The sequence below is a fragment of the Solanum verrucosum genome, unplaced genomic scaffold (assembly GCF_900185275.1).
Source record: "Solanum verrucosum unplaced genomic scaffold, falcon-dt-bn FXZP01000214.1, whole genome shotgun sequence".
Lineage (NCBI taxonomy): Eukaryota > Viridiplantae > Streptophyta > Magnoliopsida > Solanales > Solanaceae > Solanum > Solanum verrucosum.
This window is the reverse complement of record NW_026020059.1, coordinates 2,979,042-3,000,226: the sequence shown is the minus strand read 5'-3', so window position 1 is coordinate 3,000,226 and position 21,185 is coordinate 2,979,042. Positions and strand designations below refer to the sequence as shown.

Below are 21,185 nucleotides of genomic sequence, written 5' to 3'. Positions count from 1 at the left end.
TGCAATTAGTTCCACACGCTCAACATCTACCACATGCATCACCTCAAACATTTTCTGCAACTCTTCCACAAAGTTTTCCGGATCCTTAGTAACACTTGAACCGGTGAAGTCTGGAGGATTCATCCTTAAGAACTGACGAATTTTGGATGAATCAGCCACACCCTATCTATTCCCTCTTTGTTGTCCATCTTGGTTGGTCACCATTTGACTCAACATCTTGATAGCATCCCGGAACTTAGCATTAGTGACCTCTAGTTGGGGTTGCACTTCCGGTGCATTGGGTACCCCTTCATGCTGGAGATCAACATTCTTCCTAACAGGACGACCTGGAATAGCTCTTTGTGGAGGCATGATCTGAAAATATACGCGCACAACACGAATTAGAAAGAGACATTTATAGAGTTAAACTCTATCGCACGAAAATAGTATGAAAGAAGGGAATCGTTTCCTAAGTGTCGCAGCCTCCTAATTGTAGATGTGGCGCACTGCACACCGATAACTAGGACTCTACAGACATGGCTTCATAGATACCATAGGACTCTTGAAATTTGTGCTCTGATACAAAGTTTGTCACTCCCCGAGCTACACCCTAGACGTGACCGACACTCGAAAACCATTGTTGGCCCCAAGCGAATCCTTAGCCTGGACCCAAGCGAATCCTTAGACTTACTGAACAATAAAAGAACTTTAAAAGTAAAACTTTAAACTCATTGTCTCAAAATAATAAACTCAGAAACGTATAAGAACATTCAACTGGCCCAAAGAAGGCAACTCGAGTCTCAAACATCAACAATGGAAATGAAAAAGACTCATGACCTACTAATATCTATCTATGAAGCCTTTAATACTATGAGGGGTGTCGGGACAAGACCCCCGTCATCCTAACAAATCTGAAATAATAGAAAGTAATAAGGGATCCTCCAGAAGCAAGAAGGCTCACCAAACAACTCTGGAACTGCAATTGGTATCAACAAAGCGCCTGCTGATTATCTTGATCTCATGTATCTGCATCATGAAACGATGCATGACAAATGACATAACTACATTGAATGTATGAGCATGCAAGGGGAAATCTAAAGCATAGCATAAGCTTGAACTGAAATAGAAGAAACATACTTACCTTGTTTAAAACTCACTCAACTCAAGGACTACTCAAGGATACTAAAATATACTCAAACTAAGGGATGCTCAACTTAGTTCAATATAAAGCAATAATAAAGATCCATTATACATAATGCTTTTAAATCAATAGATGATAACTCAAAGTATTTAAAAATACAATAATAACTCAATTTGTATGTCAAGATACAAAATAACTCAATCAGGGAGATTCTCCAACCAACAACATCACTATGAGCTATGCGATGATACATTGTCTCGCCCATGCTGCCAGAACTGTCCTATACCTTTACGGAGTACAAGACATCCTTAACTAAGTGGATCCACTAAGCTATACTTAAAAATCAATAAGGAATCATCTAAAAAGTATGATCATTTCTACCCACGTTGGCATACATGGTTTATGAGGACTTGAGCTTGTTTGAACTCGTCCCCATAAATGTGCTCAATACTACTCCCAAAAATATACTCAGCTCATATGTTTAAAATTATTTCCTCATCCTCCAACTTTAAGATTATTACTCAAAAAGTTTCTCTTAAAACAAATAGTGCTCAAAACTCCTCATGACTCATTTTAAATGTAAAAACATTTATTCTTGGGAATACTTAATTCCCATATATTCATTTTGAAAAATGAAACTCAACTCTCCCCATCCTCATACTCAAGTCTTAAAACAAGTTTTAAAAGATTGTAAAAGACTTCTCAAAATGACTCGAAAGAACTCTCTCGAACTTTACTCTTAACTTTATCTTGAATTTGAAAAGTGAATTCAAGAATTATGTTTGGATGTATAGAATTTCTAAATGATTAATGGAGTTTAGATAGTTGATAACAAGAAACGAGTGAAGACACGAATTTGGAGAGCATAAGCGCGATGCGGAGAAGTATTAAATATTCGGTTTCGAATTTATTTTTGAGACAGAGGACTCTGTATCCTCTCCGCGACGTAGAGAGGGAGTGCTCGACTGGGTACTAAAAATCTGAGGCGCCTTAGCGATGCGGACCTGGGGGCAAATATTTTCCTGATCTTTTCTTCTTCTCCCAAACTCTATTCAACTCATACCCACTGCGACTCTATGGTCAAATTCACAAATTCTCATAACTGAGAACACTTTCAGTGAAAATCACATAAATAACTATCAATTTACTCAACTCATTTGCAAACTCTTGCCTCAATAACTCAAAACAACACTCTATTACCAATTAAAGTCAAAAACTTCTCAAGAACTCAACAATTCAACATCAAGAATTAAATCATGGGTAAAATATTACATGATTGGCGTTAGAGCGAACAAACTCAACACTATGGAAGCTTACAAACCTCAATTTGGCGAAACAAATCCTCGATCGCAAGAAATCTTGATCGTTCTTTATTTTCTTCTCTTCTCTCTTCTTGAACTTCTCTGTAAAACCCTACACGTAATTTAGAATTGGCTAAAACCGATTCCAATCAGTTTAGACCCCTAAAATTTACCAAAATCGCTCAAAGCTGATGGGGTAAGGAAAAGACAAAAATACCTCTCATTAATTTGGGTAAATTTCCTTAACTGGACATGCTAACTTCAAATGGGCATATCTCCCTCATCTAAACTCAAAACTTAGAAAACTCCATTGGGTTAGAAAGAGGATTTCAAGACCTTTCATTTGATATCTTATGGGCCACTTGACTTGTCACGACCCAGGGGTACACCCTAGATGTAACATGGCGTACTTGACCCCAAATGGATCTCATACAAGTCCTTAGCATATCATAACATAAGATAATAGAAAAGTACATAAATTTAAAAACTTTTTCCATACAATCGAAGTCTTTATACAAACAAGCGGAAGTCTACAACACTTTGTCTCAAACCATCTAATACAACCTTGAATAAAACCTTGGGAGGGCAACCCATACAATAGTCTAAAACATAAAAGGGAAAGGTAATCACATCCTCGAAGATATGAGGACTCACCACATCTTCAACTCCTTTGCTCTTCTAGAAACCTATCCTCAAGAAACGAACTCAAGATCGCCGAATCCTACATTTGATAAGAATGTAGGCAAGAGTATGCATTAGTACAAAATGTACTAAATATGTTAGCTAGCCAACATTATAAGAGCATAACAAACGCGTTAGCCAATATAAGACATAAGTCATGAGCATAAGAGATAATAACATAATCATATCATTATCTCTAACATAGACATAATATGAGCATAAGTCAACATAAGACATATCCAACAACATAGAGAATACCACATATTCATAAGCTTAGTCCATACTCAAATCCTCTTAGCATAAGAGAAACTTCATAAGTAACCTTCAAGTTATACTTGTGCAATGCATAGAGGAGATCCCATAATCCCACCTAAGCTAAGTACCACTTTTAGGCCATCATACCTCTTTATCATCTTTTAATCTCATTATTAGTTTACTTCTCATAGACAAGGGAACATCCACCTTTAGTCACACATGCATTGGAAGGACCTTTCAAGCTACAATCCAAACTAAGCACACATTACAAGTATAAGTCATAAACATAGATCATCATATCATAAAAGGAACATATCATAACTACCCTCAAAGCATACTTGTGCCATGCATGAATAAGATCCCATAATCCCATCCATGCTAATTAAAGCTTCTTGAGTAACCATGATTCATAATTCATAATCATATTCTTGTTTTGGGAATTAGCCTCAATCGACATAGACCATGTGAGCTAACATGGAATCCGATGTCTACCCCACACTGAAAAGGGGTTGTTCTACTTGCCTAAGGTGGAACCATACTCTTAGCTTAGGTGGATCCAATAGCTAAGTAACCTATGTGGGCACTTAGTTATGGGATAAGAGAATTTCTACTAGAAAATCCAACCTCAACTAGCGGAAGAGCATCCACCCCAAGAGATTACTACTAGGAAAACCCAACCTTAACTAACGAAAGAGCTTTCATGGGGACACCCAACCTCTACTAACGGAAGAGCTCCCAACTCATATCAATATCCACTCGGTGCTAAGCATAATTCCTATTAAGTTCATATTAAGTCTTGACTTAAGTTCATATTTATGGAAGAATGTCTTGAAACTCAATCCAACATTACTCATGCTAAAGCTCATAGATTTAATATGTAAGACTAGTCTTCCAACCTTAGAATCACTACATGTGACAAACCTTTCACATCATATCATATTCATGCCTAAGTGTGTATATGAGACTAACCTTTCAACAACACTACAACTAGGTCATGATCATATTCATCTTACTCTCAAAGCCTTAGCAGTCATAGTTCATCATATTAGCTTTACTCTCAAAGTCATAGTGATCATCATTCATGACTACAATCCTTACTCTCAAAGCTTTACTTCTTACAATCATCATACATAGCTAGATCACAAGATAATCTAGTCAGAAACTTCATCTTTATGCAACTCTTGTCTTAATTCATCATAAAGGTTCAATCTCATTCATTACTAGTCAAGATCCATCATATAATCTTTAATCCAATTCAATTCATGTTTACATGCTTCTATTTTTGATCAATTGCTATACATGACATCAATTCTAAAAGATCAACTTTAAGTCTTCAATTTCACAAGGCATAAATCCATATTGCTTCAATTTCATCAATTAGACTAGGGTTAACCATGGAATCATGCAATTTCATCATAATATCATAATTCACTACTAATTCAATCATAAACAATCAATATTCACTCAATTGGATCAACATCCACCATAACCCACAACATTGAAGAAACCCTAACTTGAATTGGGGAAGTTCTTCGTCAAATTTGGGAATTCTAGGGGACTCCATGGATGGAAGAATCCATGGATGAATAAGCTAACATACCTTGATTACAAAGCCTACCTAGCATGAAACAATTGAGACTTGACCTAGCTTGATATTTCTAGAGATAGATATTTGAGAGAAGAGCTTTTTGGGATTTTATTTGGGTCTTGGAATAAATGACTTAATTGTGTGAGTTTTGGGGTTAAAATGACTTGTATAGGGGTCCTAGGCTTGGGCAAAACAACATAACTTTGAGTTAAAACAATTGGGAAAAGACCCAGGAAGTTCCCTTGCTGGAAACTGCCGAAATGGCATGACGGACGTCTTCACGAATCGTCATCATCACCACGGCCCGTCAAACGGGCCGTGAAGAATTTTTAGCCTGACAGTGCTTCACTATTTTGAGAATAACTTTTTACTTCGAGATTAGAATTGGAAAAACTTGATGGTGTTGGAAAGAGGACTCAGAGACCTTTAATTGGATAGGTAATGTCCCACCTAATTCGTTTTGAGCTAAGATATATGATCATTTGAAGTTGACCCTAAACTCTAAGGCTAGTGAAAAGCCCCTTCACTTGAGGCTCCACGAGCCGTAGTCCTACCACGAGTTGTGGTGCCTCTCGTGGTCATGATACAGTAGCTAGGCAACCTTCCCATTAAACCCTAAAAATCTAAGGCACCACCACGAGCCTTCCCACGAGTCGTGGTCATCACCACGAGCCATGAAGTGCCTCGTGTGGGGCGGGGCTGTTTTGGGCTGCCTTGGCTTAGCCACTGCCTAGCCCACCACGAGCTGTGGTGGTGGTCATGGAAGGTGAGGCAGTGTCCATGGAAGAGTGGACTGCCCTAGTCCTCTTCCTTGGTTCTAACCCTTACACTTAGCTCTAGTTTAGCCTACTAGTGTAACATTTCACAATTTGAAATAACTAGGAAGAAGATTATAATTGGAAATAGTCATTTTTGAAAAGAATTAAAATCTGGAAATTTGGTTAAGTTGGGAAAAGTTGAGTTTTTGGTCAACTTCAAACGGCCATAATTTCTAGATCAGGATGGTTTAGGTGTAATTCCAATTATGGTTGGAAATATCTTGGAATTATCTTTCCAACGTCGCCAAATTTGCATAAATCTGAGTTCGTATGATTGAGTTAGGCCCTTTGGAAGTTGGGCTGTTGGATTAAGGAAAGTCCAATCAGGATTTTAAAGGGTAGTTTGGTCTTTTCCTTACCCTTTTATTTTAATTCATTTTTTTTGCAATTAATTTAGGGCCTGAGATGAATTAGATCAGTTTACGCTTTTGGAAAAAGGGTTAGGGTTTTGAGAGAAGAGAAAAGAAGAGGAGAAAGAAGAAGAATCGCCAAGATCGTCGAAGTTTAACTTGTGGAATTCGTCGGGGGTGATCCCTACCAATGTGAGTCTCTCATAGCGTTAGGTTCGTTCACCCACGTGTCAAACATGTTTAGTTCAGTGAAATTCATCCTGAAAGAGTTTGAAAGTTGATGTTCTTGACATGAATTATTGAATTTGAATGTTGTTCATGAATTGAGACGAATTGAGAAGTTTTTGAGTTCGTTACGTCGCATTATAGAGCCGTTTCGAGTTAGGTTCTTAAGTACTTTTGTTGAGTATCTGTATCTAAAAGTAATTTGAGAAAAAGAACCGAGTTTGGGTGAATTGGGGCTGGAAAACGAAGAAAAAATTTCGTCGGACAAAATCAGAGGGTGGCCGAACATCGCGTGCCTAGTGCCCAGATTTGAAGTTTCAGTTTCGCGTCGCGGAGCTGACACGAGGTGTTCTGCCTCAAAAGACGTTTTTGAAACCAAAATTTAATTATGCCTCCGCGTCGCAGACCTATCTTCAAATATTGATTTTTGGTCTTTTCTCATGTTTAACTATCAAGAATCATTCCTAAACATCATGAGATCATTCCAATCACAAATCTTAATCCTTGAATCCATAATTCAATTCAAGGATCAGTTAAGGGTCAAGTCGAGAGCGGTTAAGATCAAAGTCAAGAGAAGTCAAGAGTTAAGTCAAGATAAGTTTTTAAAGTTTTCAAAAGTCCTTCACAAATGTTTTTAACTTCGTCTTAAGACTGAAAGTTTCAAGTTATGCAAAGAGTAAAGAGTTGAGTTTATTTCTCAAAAGCTATTAGGGAACTAAGTATTCCCAAAGAAGTTTTTAAATGTTTTCACATTTAAATAAGAACAGAAACTGAGATTTTCAAAGAGCCTTCGGGCTAGTTTTCAGAAAAGAGAAATAGCTTTCTAAATTAAGCAAGCAGGGAAACTGAGATTTCCAAGATTGCCTTTGAGCTAAGTTTTTTAGCACTAATCTCAAATCACAGAAGAAGTATGTTTAAAAAAACATATGACCTAAGTATATTTTTGGGAGTAGTATTGAGCACCAATATGGGGATGCGAGTTCACATTAACTCAAGTCTCTATAAACCATGTAGCCATCATGGGTATAAAAGGGTCATACTTTTTAGCTGAATCCTTTTCGCATAGGCTAGTGGATCCGCTTAGTGAGTTAGCTTCCTATATCACGGCAAGGTATAGGATGGGCCTCGGCAGCGTAAGGTAAAGCGTTGTATCATCACTATAGTTCTTAAGTGATGGTTGTCGGTTAGAGAAACTCCCACAACAGTAGTAGTATGGTTTCTCAAGGGGTTCTGCTTAGTGTGAATGGGGGTATGGGACTTCATTTATGCATTGCACAAGTAGACTTTGAGAGGGAGCATGATTTGTCTTTTTATGATATTATGATTTTGAATTGACAACATGTTTTCAACAGTTTTTTCTTTATATTGCACTTGTTTTTAAATTACTTTATAATGAAATGAGTTTATTTAAGTATTCAGGAGTTGAGAAGAGCCAATGTAAGTATTTCTTTCATAATCTCTTTCGAGCCTATGTTTTTTTAGCATTCCAACTCGCATACTCGTACATTCAATGTACTAATGCCAGTTGGCCTGCATCGTCTTATGATGCAGACACAGGTAACTAGGATCGGCATTTCGGCGCATCGTTGATCCAGTGAACAGTTCAGAGTCTGTTGATGAGCCTCTTTGCATTCCGGAGGATCCATTTTATATCTTCATAGTTTAGTTCATTAAGATGTTGTGGGGTTTGTCCCAACATCCATTTCAGTTGTTATTAGAGGCTTCATAGACAGTCAGATGTTAGTTGTTTAGTCTTTTCATTGTCATTATCCCATGTTGAGACTTGAGTTTGCCTTAATGGCCAGTTGAATGTTCTTTATAACATTCAAGTTTACTATATGAACTTACCTTTGTTGAGTTTAAGTCTTCCGCTGAGTTAAGTAAGTCAGGCCAAGGGTTCGCTCGGGGCTAGCAATGGTCTCCGAGTGCTGGCCACTTCTAGGGTGTAGGCTCGGGGCGTGACAACTAGTTTTTGGAGTGTTACATAACTCATCTTGTACTAAAAGTTACAGCCGTTTGAAGTTGACCCAAAACTCACAACTTAAGCATAATTTGTCAAATTCTCAAATTAGCTCTTTCTAAATTAGTTCTTGCTAAAATTAGTTCTTTCTAAGGTGGGATGTTACAACAATAAATTATGATGGACTTGGTCTTAGGGTTTTAATAGTCGGGCTAAAAAGTGTTAGGGTTGAGAAAATGGTAAAGTTAAGACTTAAGTTAATTAAAATTTAACAAAAAATTTATATTTTATTTATGAATAATATATATAAATAATTATAAAATTTATATACATAATTTATCGGTTCTGTTTGATTGTTTTTGCGGTTTTTTTTAGTAAAACCAAAACAAATAGTATCGATTTTCAAAATTTAAAACCATACCTAACCAAACCACACCAACTATCATTTTTTTAAATAAGTCTGGTTCGGATTGTGGTTCAGTTTGGTTTTTTAACCATAACCATAAACAACCCTACTTTTCAAACAATGAAACCCCATTTAGATTGGGATGACAATGGGGCGGGGCAGATGCGGGGTGGAGCGGGTTTAAGGCAATGCGGGGCAAGGGTGGGGGTGGGGGCGGGTGGGATGCGGGGCGGGTTGAAGTGGTTTTTTTTAAACTAATGCAGGGCGGGGCGGGTATATGTGATTTTATGTGGGTTTAAACTTAATTTTAATTTTTTATATTTATAAAAGTGATAGAACATTATTTATTAAGATAAATTCTTTAAAACTACTAAAATATTCAAGATAGTAAATGACAATGGTTCAATAAAAATAATTCAATTTCTTACATGTTTCCCAAATGACCTCTAAAAAATAAAATTTTAAGTCACTATCCTATTATTAAAAATATTATGCGGGACGGGTTCATGCGAAGCGGGTCTATGCGGGGCAGGGTGGGTTGAAAATGAAAAGATATGTTATACGGGGTGGGGCGGATTAAAATATTGCGGGTTAAGCTCAACCCACCCCGTACCGCCCCATTGCCATCCCTACGTCTAGTGATATTGTTAAGAAGCTTAAGAAGTATTGGTTGTGATCTCTCTTTGGAGTTTGTACTTTGCATTCTAGTTCACACATTTATATTTTTATGTTCTGAACCCCTGAGTTAAACTCTTGAATCCGTTACTAAATATGATAATGATGATTAATTATCTATACATATTATTTTACGTCAATTGCAATTTAAATTGTCGCGGTTTGTTCAAACGGCATAGAGAAGACTTTTCCTATTACAAAATTATTGAGATAGTGATAGCATTTCAGAAAAATTAAAATAAACATAATGCAAAAAATAATAGGCATTCAATAACAATACACAAAATCGTGATTCTAAATATCATCACACAAAAGCCTACATAAAAGATAAATGACATAATAAGTGTCCCGCATAATTTTAGGTATGCAGTTGAAAATTTGAGACAAGTTACATGATCCATTTATATTATTCCTTCAAATACACTAATACGTTTTTTCCCCATTTCCTTGCCTCTATCGCGCACAAGTGAAAATTACATAATGAATAGTATTCATTACAATTATTCAGTATATATAGCTTCTTTGTAATAACGTACGTACGTATGTATGTACGTACATACGTCTTAGAAATTTTTTTCGCAGAATGTTCACTACTTGTACAAGATGATGATTAAGAGCAGACTAAATTAAAGATAACTAAGATGAAGACGATCATAATTTGACATGGAATTAAGAGGAAGAGAGATTAATTTGACATGATGAAGATGATGATGATGACGACGACGATGATGATTAGCTGGAAAGGCTAAAACGAACTTGAACATCGAGATCCTTCAACCAAGTTTGGCCTTGTAAGAAGGATTCAACAGTGTAATTCAACGCGATATCCTTACTTATTGAGCCTTGATATCCAGCCCACTTAACTCTAGAGCCCGTTTCAGATCCAGCTCCTCTGTTGGTATATTCCCCGAAATACAGAGTGCTCAATGCGTAGTCCCCGTTCGTAGCCTCCCATCCTTCTGGATCAATTACATCAGTAATGTCCGTTTCCATAACAATCGTCCTAGAGTATTCCTTCATTGGTCGACCCAAGTAACTCTTGAACTTTGATTTTTCAGGTTCAAGTGTATCGTCTGCGAAAATGCTACAACTTTGCAAGACGGTCCCTGTGGTTTGGCGCTTGTTCAACCTTCCTTGTGCAATAATGACATTCTTTTGGTCATTCATTGGTTTCCTTAGGTAAATTTGACAGTTTTGGAACACAGCAGCCGCGTTACCTGATATGATGTCAACTGTGCCTGTGATGTAACATCCACGATAGAATTGTCGATAGACTTGAGCATAGATCACACTTTGGTGACCCTCCATGCGACAATTCATAAATATTACATGATCAGCTTGGACTCGTAGAGCCACTGCTTGTAATTTTTCAGGACCCGCGGTGTTACGGAATCCTATCTTATATGCAATAAATCCATCTCCTGAAATAGCTGCACAAAACATAGGGGGGAAATGAAGAATAAAATTGACTTTACAATATGATGAAACAAAGGTAATGCATCAAGTAATGCAACATTAGTTCTTTTTTTATATAGTCAATTAGACATTGTATAATAATCCCTAATGATATTGTCCACACAACAAAGCTCCAAAGAGATTATTTAATTGGTCATGGTTGAAGGTTCGTCTGGTAGCTAGTTAGAGTTATGCATATATATTAGTTATGCAGAGTTAAGTTGTTTATGAATTAGTTATTCCACCTTCTATCCTGCATCTTTTTATTCATTATTACTTACCAACTGTTGCGGTTTGGTATGTTGTGAGGTCGTCCACAATGTTTTTGCTGCCGCTGATGATACTCTTTTGGGATCCATCTCCAAGAAATGTAAGATTGACTTGTGACACAACTACATTCTCTTCATAAACTCCTTCTTTAATATAAATAAAGAACCTGCATTGTCATAATTATATAAGAAAATAGAAGATCCAACAATTAATTAATTGCATTTGTAAAAAATGGAGTAAATATTTGTACCTTCCTTCAAAGCTATGTGGTACCGCCTTTAGAGCTTCATTTATGGAACTAAAATTACCACTACCATCTTTTGCAACAGTGATGTTTATAAAAGCCTTCATGTCTTTGCCTTCTTCTTCATCCAACATTCTTCGATCACCTTGTTTAATCCATGCGGGAACACCTAATCGTGTTGTTAGAAGACGTCTTTTAGCGCTATTATTTGGTTGAGGGGATGATGATGACAGTCCGGAGGCAACAACGAGAGAATTGATGGTGTGTTCCTCTGTTTTTTTCAAGGCGCTTTGCACCGTGGATTGGTCTGCTTCAGGGTATCCATCCACACACATGCCTTGGTATGTCAAGGCTGCACTTAACTTGTTATTAAGTTCAGCGGTTGTTGTGGCGACATCATTAATGCCACCTTCAAGCAAGTAAATGGAAGTGTTCAAGTCTTTTTTAGCATCACCAAGGAGGGCCATACAATCGTCATGAGCAACGGCCTTCTCTGGGATATCCTTGTTGATTTTGTCTAGTTCTACAATGCCGGTAGCAATCTCATCGATAGCTGCAGATACGGTTGCCTTGAGAAGATCTGTGGGTTGAGCACCAGAGGAATTTGCTTGTAAAACTTTTGATAGAATGTCCCCACAACTTTGACTGAAATCTGTTGTTGCGCATATTGCTCCCATAGCTCCTTCACCTTGTGGTGAAGGGGCTGGGGTTGCTGCATCATTACCACCCTCCTGGGGTGATGGTGTAGGAGGTGCTGCATCCCCAGCCGGTGCTGTTGCAGCACCATCCTCATTTGGTGGAGGGGCGGCAGCACCACCTTCATCAGAAGGTGGTGCTGTATCAGCAGCCTCAGATGGAGGTGGTGATGCATCAGCCTTTGGTGTTTCATGGGTGGCAGGTTCTTTCGGAGGAGGTGTTGACGCGTTCTTATTAGATTTGCTAGCGGAGGAGGGATCATCGCTCTTGTTTTTAGACACAACAAAATAGACAACAGCAGCAGCAACAACGATGAGAATGAGGAGTAGTAATACAACACCAATCATTATCCTCTTCTTCATCTTTTGCTGTCTCTCGAGCTTTCTCCGCTCTGAAATTTGATCAAAATCTTGAAACGCCATTTTGGATTGAGTCCAGAATAGAGACAGAGATTAAAAGGATCTCTGCCCTGGATCCCAAACCAAGGCAGAGATGTTACACCAAGATGTTTTCTTTAGTGCTTCGTTTATTATTATTATTTTTGTTTATTCCTCTGTTTATTCCTCTTATTCACTCAAACTTGACAAATTGGTCAGAGTTACTTGAGTATGTAAATTTGACAACCATTATTTCTGTTAGAAATGGAAAAAAAAGAAGTCTGGAGTAGAGAAATTTTAGGAATTGTTATTTGGAGTCCAGACAGTTAAAACTTCCTAAACAATGGGTGATCCATGTTTTTCCTTTCCATTCAAAACTCCATAAAAAGTTGCATTCCATTCAATTCCCGCTTTTCTTTTCACGCCTATCATTTTATATATATTTTTTGCCTTGTGGAAGAGAATATTTTGATATATCTACATGTTTTAATGGTGAGTTGAGGAATTGCTGTATTACTTGAATCAAATGTTACTCAAAAGTAAAAAATATAATGATACAAAGAAAACCTTAGATAACAATATTTTTCTAGAGGTGTCAATGTTGGTTGACATTTGACAATAGTCTGAACTAATCGAATTGAACCTTATCGAATCAATCAATTATTTTAAAATAAAATTAGATCGTAGGTTTCAATTTCCAATCCATAACCTTATAAGTAAGATATGCTTATAATATTACACTAAAACAAAAACAACAAAAGAAAAAACTGAACTGAATAAGTTTACATGTATAAAATAAATTTTAAATTTTTTTAAAAATAACAAAGCATTAAATATTTTTTACCTTGGCCTTGGGGTGGATTAAAATGGAAACACTTACAAGTAACTTACAAACCTACTATAGTATTAAGAAATATATCCATGCATGGTGCTTGCTAGAACATACAATCTTTAGACCTAATCCAAAGACATGCTCAGTGTCTTCTATCAATGAACCTTACGTGATGATCCCCCGGCCAACGGCCTAACATATGGGTAGAAAAGCATCCGATGAAATCAAGGCTTCAAGGTCAAGGCTATGCGGAGCACGGGACATGTCTCTATAATCCTAGTCTCATGCACCTTAGATCACGAATCATGTCAACTCCCTTTTACCGGAGTCCAAAGGGATAAGATGCATGTCCAACAAGCTCCGCGGGATCAAGGGAGAAATATCAACCCTAATGGCTAATTTAGTTTTGTGGGATAACCAAAGACCTCAAAGTTACCTTGGCCTCAACAACCCAAACAACTATAGATAGAGAAGGAAAGGCAAGTTGTAGTAGTAAAAATTCACACATTTGAGGCGTTGTTCAGATATACGGCCCTCAGGCCTAATTCAGGTAATGACCCTTAGTGAACGACTCCTCACCTTAAGGTCCATCTACAATTTCATTTGCCTCCAGCCATACGATACAAGAGAAATGTGTATCATGTACGGGTGTCAAATGGACGGATTGGATTGAAATTGAAGTAATTAAAATGGGTTGAAACAGAAATTGGCTTTGGTCCTGACCTGCCCAAGTTTACTTTGGGCTCAAATGGGCCAAAAAATGGGTTGAGTCTTGACCCATCCAATTTGACCTGTTTAATCTCATAAATTTTAATATATTGTTAGTTAAGTTTTATAACCACAATTTCAATTTCAACTCAAGAAGATTAAAAAAGGAGTTATAAATGGATAGATATAAAATAGATAGCGTGACAGTGTTTGGAGGCTCTTCGGAAAGGAAAAGCACCTGAGTAGAAGTTCGAGTGCGGTTTCAGCCTTGAGGTAGGTTATAGTTCCTTCTTTTAGACTTCGCTTACTAAGATTTTATATATCATATCATATATCATATCATATCATATTATAAGTGGGAAGGTGCTTAGTCTAAAGTTGGATTACGAAAATGCCCTTCAACTTTTTAATTATCATTATTATTAATTAATTAATTAATATTCTATAAGTGTGAAACCATTAAAGTTGAATGACTTTTTAACTCTTCAAGAAATCACCATTAAAGTCGAGTGACTTTTTAACTCTTCAAAGAATCACTATACCTATAAGTTACAGTAACGTTTTTGTACAAAAAACTATAACATACATGTCTCTCTTCAATTAGTATCGGCTTATACCCTTTTAACCAACATAATTTTCACAATAAATTACAATTTTAAGTATGAAAGCAAATGAAAATATAATTATTCATTAATAATAATCTTTTAAAAGAAACTGACATATATTTCCAACAATCCATATTTTTTATATTCCTTAGATGCATATTTTCTCTTACACGTTGTCTTCTAATGGGAATACTGTACATTTGAATTTGGTTTAGACAACATACAACTCTTATCATATGTTCTTTCAAGCATTTCTTTACATTTAGTTTTCTTCATTTTTTGCTATCATTCAAATTATATTCTTAAATTAATGTTTAAGTGCTTGATCACTCACATGAAAATATACTGCTAAAATTTTGTTTTATGAACTTATGATGTAATTTATTAATCTCGGGTATGAACAGGAGGTGATGCTTTTGCGGACCGTTGAATAGAACTTTTAGTAGAAATTGTGCCAATACAAATGAGGTATGTGGCATGTCTCTGCAACAATTTTTGCAATTTTTTGCATGAGTAATTTTTAATAAATTTGATTAACACTTGATTATTTTATTTTTAATTAGATTTTAATAACTTAATGCATGTGTATTTTACAAAATAGAGCCTCCTTGATAGCTTTAGTTTGACAATGACTTATTGAAATTATATTTTGCTTTAGTCTCCTAGCTTTCGAGGTAAAAAGGATAACTAATGCTTCTCCCTCAACAACATCGAGCAAAAGAAATCAAGAAAATATCTGAAGATGACATATTCTAACAAATGAGGTAATTTAATTTAATATGAAAATGAGTACTTAAAAGTAAAATATGAACAACATTAAAATTTATCTTTCTAAATATGAAAGAGGAATAACAATCTTAAAGAGAAAACATATAATAGAAATTAAATTCGAATATAACATATAAGCAGTAGAAGAGATTATTAGTTAGTGATTAAAAATTTTCACTCATGACTCCACCAATATTTCCATTTTATAACTCAAAATTATTATAGATAAAAAATTTATTATCATAATAATAAAGAACAAACATGCAGCGCACGTTACCAGAAACTAGTATATTACTAAAAGTGGGAAGCTTCAAATTGAAAAATTAAATTACCATTTTACCTTAGATATAATTTAAATATTAAAAATATAAAGAATTTAATTAATTAAATTATTCCTTTAAAACACAAACATGATGAATTTGAGTAAATTAATCAAATATTGCACAGGTTATTTTAACTAATAGTTCATTTACTTTTAATCTGGCAACGTTTTAGACTTTTAGCATTCTCTTTGAATGTAGGTATAATGCATTAAGTTAGAAATTAAATCTTTTTTAAATAAAAGAAAAAACAGCTCATAATAACTTTGGTCTTTTCTACTCCTTCAATCTTATAATAAAGGGAGTCTCTTCTACTTCTCCTAACATCTCATAATAAATTGATTCTTTTCTACTCCTAAAATTTTGATGAGTGACGAATTTGCACTCATTTAGAGCTCTTTTCCTATAATTTTGCAGCACTCAAAATAGAAAAAGAGGTTAATTATATTTTGATTTGTGTTATTCCAGGTGTTTTGATGTTGGGAGAGGAAACACTGATCATAAGTGAATTCGAAGCTGAAAAAGAGCAAAAATCTGACAGAAAATAAACCACAAGAACTGCACCTGCAAAGCACTGGTCGCTTAAGCAAACTAGTCAACGAAGTCAATAGCTCGCTTAAGCGAGGACGCAGCGTTCGCTCCAGCGAAATGGGCCAAAGGGACGGAATTATATATATATTGTTTGTCCTTTTCCATGGGTTGCTTGCTAGTACTCTTCATACTGACCATCCTTGGACGCTATATCATTTCATGAAGTATGATTCAGAGATACATGTTCGTTGTTCCAGGCAAAAGTAGATCATTGAGGGATAACAATCAACATTGTGGTGCTCTTTGCATCTTCTGAAAAATGGACTTTTCTTTTATCATTCTTTCCTTTGGTTTTCATATTATTATTCTGTTAGTAGAGGTTTCGTAGACCCATGATTAGTTGGATTTGGTTTTTCCTTTTAATTATGAATCAAATTGGTTTTCCTCTTTTGAATTTTCTTAAAGGTTGATTGAAATGGGCCTTATTTTCCGCATTGGTATTTAAAATTGGTATTTATATTGGATTATCTGAATAAATCAGGTTGGTTGGTACTATCGAGCCTATGGAACTTCCGAGTGCTATGTCGCATCTAGGTGGGCTCTCAGGGCTTGACAGGTAGGCACTATCATAATTCGATTTCGGATCATGACAGAAGGATACTACATGTTAATGGAAATTTCAATCACGAACAAATTAATAATAAAATATAACATTTATTAAATTATTTTTGCTATTTATATATTTTCTCATTTTATATTTAACTATATAATCTGATTTTTAGGCTCTAAATCCAAGAAAAATGCTACAAAGGAGGGGTTTCTAATGTAATTTTATATTAGCTATAACTATAGACTGTTTTATTTAAATGAAATTTGATTATATTCTCATTTCTTTTAATTTTCTTTCCAAAGATAAGCAGTACATTAAGGTAATTTGTTGAGTACATTTAAAATCTCCCAAACATCTCTTCAGTTCACGCCCTATAAATACATAGGTCTCTCACATTGTATTCTCATATCTTGCCTTAATATTTTCCTTACATCGTGTCTTAATGTTTCCTTTTCTAATTTAGAAAAAATAAAATGGTGATGGAAGCTTAGGGTCCAAAATGGTAATGATGGCTCCAATGATTAACTTATTGTTTATCTTCCTAAAGATATTTGTTGATAGAATTTTCATTTTTTTTTAATCTATTAAGCATGCTATTTCTTCTGTTATTTTTATTAAATTATTTCTAAATTCTTAATTATATGCTCTCAATTTTTGTTTTGATAGAAATGTTGAAATGAATTTTTTCCTTATGAAGTAGTGAAGAGATCCTAATTATTGATAATATCTCTAGTAATTATTTAGTCAAAACAATTATAGGTTTCAGTTTCACAAGCCAACATGGTACATTTCGTTTTTCAAGGGTTGAATTCAACATGTTATATCACAGGTCCTAGAAGAGGTCGAGCTACATCTGGTTGAATCAATTGGTAAGAATTTTTACCACCTAGATTTTAATTATATTGACATTTATACTCCTTGCAGTCTGAAATTGATATATTGTAACTTGTATCTATCACCATTTTAAAAAGGTTTAGTATTCTTGAAATCTCTCAGTCTAACTAAGGTTTAAGTGGTAACTTATTTATTAAATTGTTGTTTTGAAGTTGTGTGGTTTGGAGTCTTTGACTTAATTGGATGGTTGTTCTTATTTTGGTCAACTCATAATTAAAGGTTGAACCAAGTTTAGAACTCTTTTGATTAAAGGTTGTGTTGGCATGATTTAGTTGTATTTGATAATCCAATGTATTAACGCGTTTCATTATGATGGTGAAATAAATAAAATCAATTTTTTCGATTGATTAAGATTATAAGATGTGATATTGAATTCTTGTGCTACTAGAGGCTACAACATATTAGTGAAAATGATCACATCTTTTAATCTTATTGGATCAACAACCTTGATTTTGTTAATTTCATATGTTAATACTTGGATTATCAATAGTGATCAAAATTATGCCAATATAGCCACTATTCAAAAGAGTTCTAAACTTGTTCGAACCTTTTATTGTGAGTTCACCAATAGAAGAACAACTCTCCATAGTCGAAGACTTGAGAACCACACATCTTTAAACAACAATTTAATAAATAAGATACGAATTGAACATTAGTTATACTAAAATATTTCAAGAATCATAAATCTTTTAAATTGGACGATAGGTACAAGTTACATCTGTTCAATTTTAGATTGCGAAGAGTTTCAATGTCTATAAAATCATAATATAGGTGGTAAAACTTCTCATGAGCATTCAATTAGATGTAGGTCAAGATCTTCTAGTACCTTTGATACAACATGTTGAATCCAACTAGAAATAAGGAGAGTACTTGTTGGCTTGTGAAGTTGAATCATGTATATATTTTGCCGAAATGATTACTTAAGACATTATTAATAATTGAAATCTCTTTTCTACCTCTCAAGGAACAATTTATGTCAAAAATTTTATCAATAAAACAAATATTACAAGCATATAAATATGAATTTTGAAATGATTTAGCAACAAGAGATGAAAAAGTATAATGACCCCCGAGACTCAAGTGAATGAAGAACTATCCAGAAGTTCTTTGGATAATGGGATAAAGTTGAATTGATAAAAAATTATAGTGGACAATGTTTTTGCTTATAACATTGCACTTAATATTATGCAAGATAGTGAGAATCTTGAAGCTTTGTCTGTCGAAGAATGTCGACGAAGATGTGATTGATCAAAATGGCAAGATGCAATTCAATCAAAATTGATTTACTTGCTCAACGTGAGGTTTTTGGACCAGTAGTCCAAAGGCCTAATGATGTTAAATCAGTTGGCTATAAATGGGTCTTTGTACAAAAAAGAAATGAGAGAAATGAAATTGTAAGATACAAGGCACGCCTTGTTGCACAAGGATTCTCTCAAAGATACGGTGTCAACTATGAAGAAACATATTCACCGGTTATGAATGCAATAACTTTTTGATATCTCATCAGTTTAGCTGTACATAAAAATCTTGAAATACATCTAATGAATGTGGTTACAACTTATCTTTATGGTTCACGTGATAATGAAATTTATATGAAAATTCTGGAAGGACTTAAAATGCCTGAAGCATATAGTTCAAAATCTCGAGAAATGTGCTTAATCAAATTACAAAAACCATTATACGGCTTAAAACAATTAGGGCGCATGTGGTATAATCGCCTCAGTGAGTACTTGATAAAAGAAGATTATATAAATGAAGCAATTTGTCTTTGTATTTTTATCAAGAAAACAATATTAGGGTTTGTTATTCTTGCCGTTTATGTTGATGACATAAAGCTCATTGGAACCCTGAAGAGGTTCAAAAGGAAGTTGAATATTTAAAAAAAGAATTTGAGATGAAAGACCTTGGAAAGACAAAACTATATCTTGGTCTACAAATTGAACATTTAGTATACATGATCTTCATCCATCAATCTGCATATATTGAAAAAAATTTGAAATAATTTTACATGGACAAAGCACATTCATTAAGTACTTCAATGGTTGTTTGATCACTTGAAGTGAGTAAAGATCCGATCCGACCTCAAGAAGAGAATGAGGAACCCCTTGGTCCTGAAGTACTTTATCTTAGTGCAATTGGTACACTTATGCATCTTGCTAATGCTACGAGACTTGACATAGCATTTTCTGTTAATTTGTTAGCAAGATATAGTTCTTCCCCTACACGAAGATATTGGAATGAAATTAAACATATATTGCGATATCTAAAGGGGACTAGTGATATCGGTCTATTTTATACTAACAAAGATAGTGCAGGTTATTTATCTAACCCGCATAAAGCTCGATCTCAAACAGGCTATTTGTTTACATACGGAGGTACTGCTATATTATGGCAATCTATGAAGTAGTCCATTGCCGCTACTTCTTCAAATCATCCTAAGATAATATCTATTCACGAAGCAAATAGAGAATGTGTATGGTTGAGATCAGTGATACATTTCATCAAAGAAAGATTTGATTTGAAGTGTGATGTCAAGGTACCCACAGTGCTCTTTGAAGACAATGTTGCATGCATAACTCAACTTAGATGAGGCTTCATAAAAGGAGATAGAACGAAAAAAAAATTCACCAAAATTATTCTTCACACATGATCTTCAGAAAAACGGTGATATTGATATACAACAAATTCGTTCAAGTGATAATCCAACAGATTTATTCACCAAATCTTTCCCAGCCTCAACTCTTAAGAAGATGGTACACAAGATATTATTGAAATGCGAAAACTTAAGCATCTGAATCATGGTCTTTATTAGGAGGAGTAAAATACGCCCTACACTTTTTTTTTTCTTAATCTAGGTTTTGTCCCACTGAGTTTTTCTAGAAAGGTTTTTAATTGAGGAAGCACACAATGAATATTATGAATGTCTATGTATATTTTTGTTCCTTCAACTTTTTCTTTAACATGGACATTCGGGGTGGGGGGGGAGGGTGGGGGTGTGTTGTAAATTTAAGGTGGATTCCATGTGGGGCCACCCATTTGAGAAGTGTCATCACTTGCAATGTTAAATGGGTGACATGTAGGGCCAACCATTTGAGAAGTGTCATCACTTGACCAAGTTGATAACTTCTTAATGGCCAAGTAATAGTTTGTACATTACTTCATTCACAAAAATGAGAGAGAGATTGTAATAGATTACCCTCTCTCTTTGCTTGTTCTTCTTTTTAATTTAGTTTATTAATATTGGTTTGCTAAGCTAGTTTATTTATAACACATTTATTAGTTTGCTAAACTAGTTATTTTATAACACTTTTGAGACTATTTTGATTGGAGAATATAAAACAAAGATATAAAAATTAATGAAGGAGTTTTCATAATATAACTAAAATAAGTAATAATGTTACGGTTAGACAATAAAATGAATATAAGATTGATCGAAGTGAAAATATTAATTCTTTAATGATCATGCGAAGCGCGGTCAAGTTCTCTAGTGAATTTA

The 21,185-nt window shown here is 34.9% G+C and overlaps 2 protein-coding genes across 2 annotated transcripts in view; one reads left to right on the top strand and one right to left on the bottom strand.

Moving 5' to 3' along the window:
• The window catches only part of LOC125823308 (26S proteasome regulatory subunit RPN13), a 406,586-nt gene that overhangs the window by 328,124 nt on the left and 57,277 nt on the right, over positions 1-21,185 (top strand). The gene's annotated exons all lie outside the window — the stretch shown is intronic.
• LOC125823293 (probable pectinesterase/pectinesterase inhibitor 13) lies at positions 10,090-12,572 on the bottom strand. Its single transcript, XM_049502686.1, has 3 exons — positions 11,355-12,572; positions 11,116-11,270; positions 10,090-10,809 (listed from the first exon to the last, which is right to left on the bottom strand). Exons 1-3 carry the CDS (start codon positions 12,464-12,466, stop codon positions 10,112-10,114), a joined length of 1,965 nt encoding a protein of 654 aa, XP_049358643.1. The 5' UTR covers positions 12,467-12,572; the 3' UTR covers positions 10,090-10,111.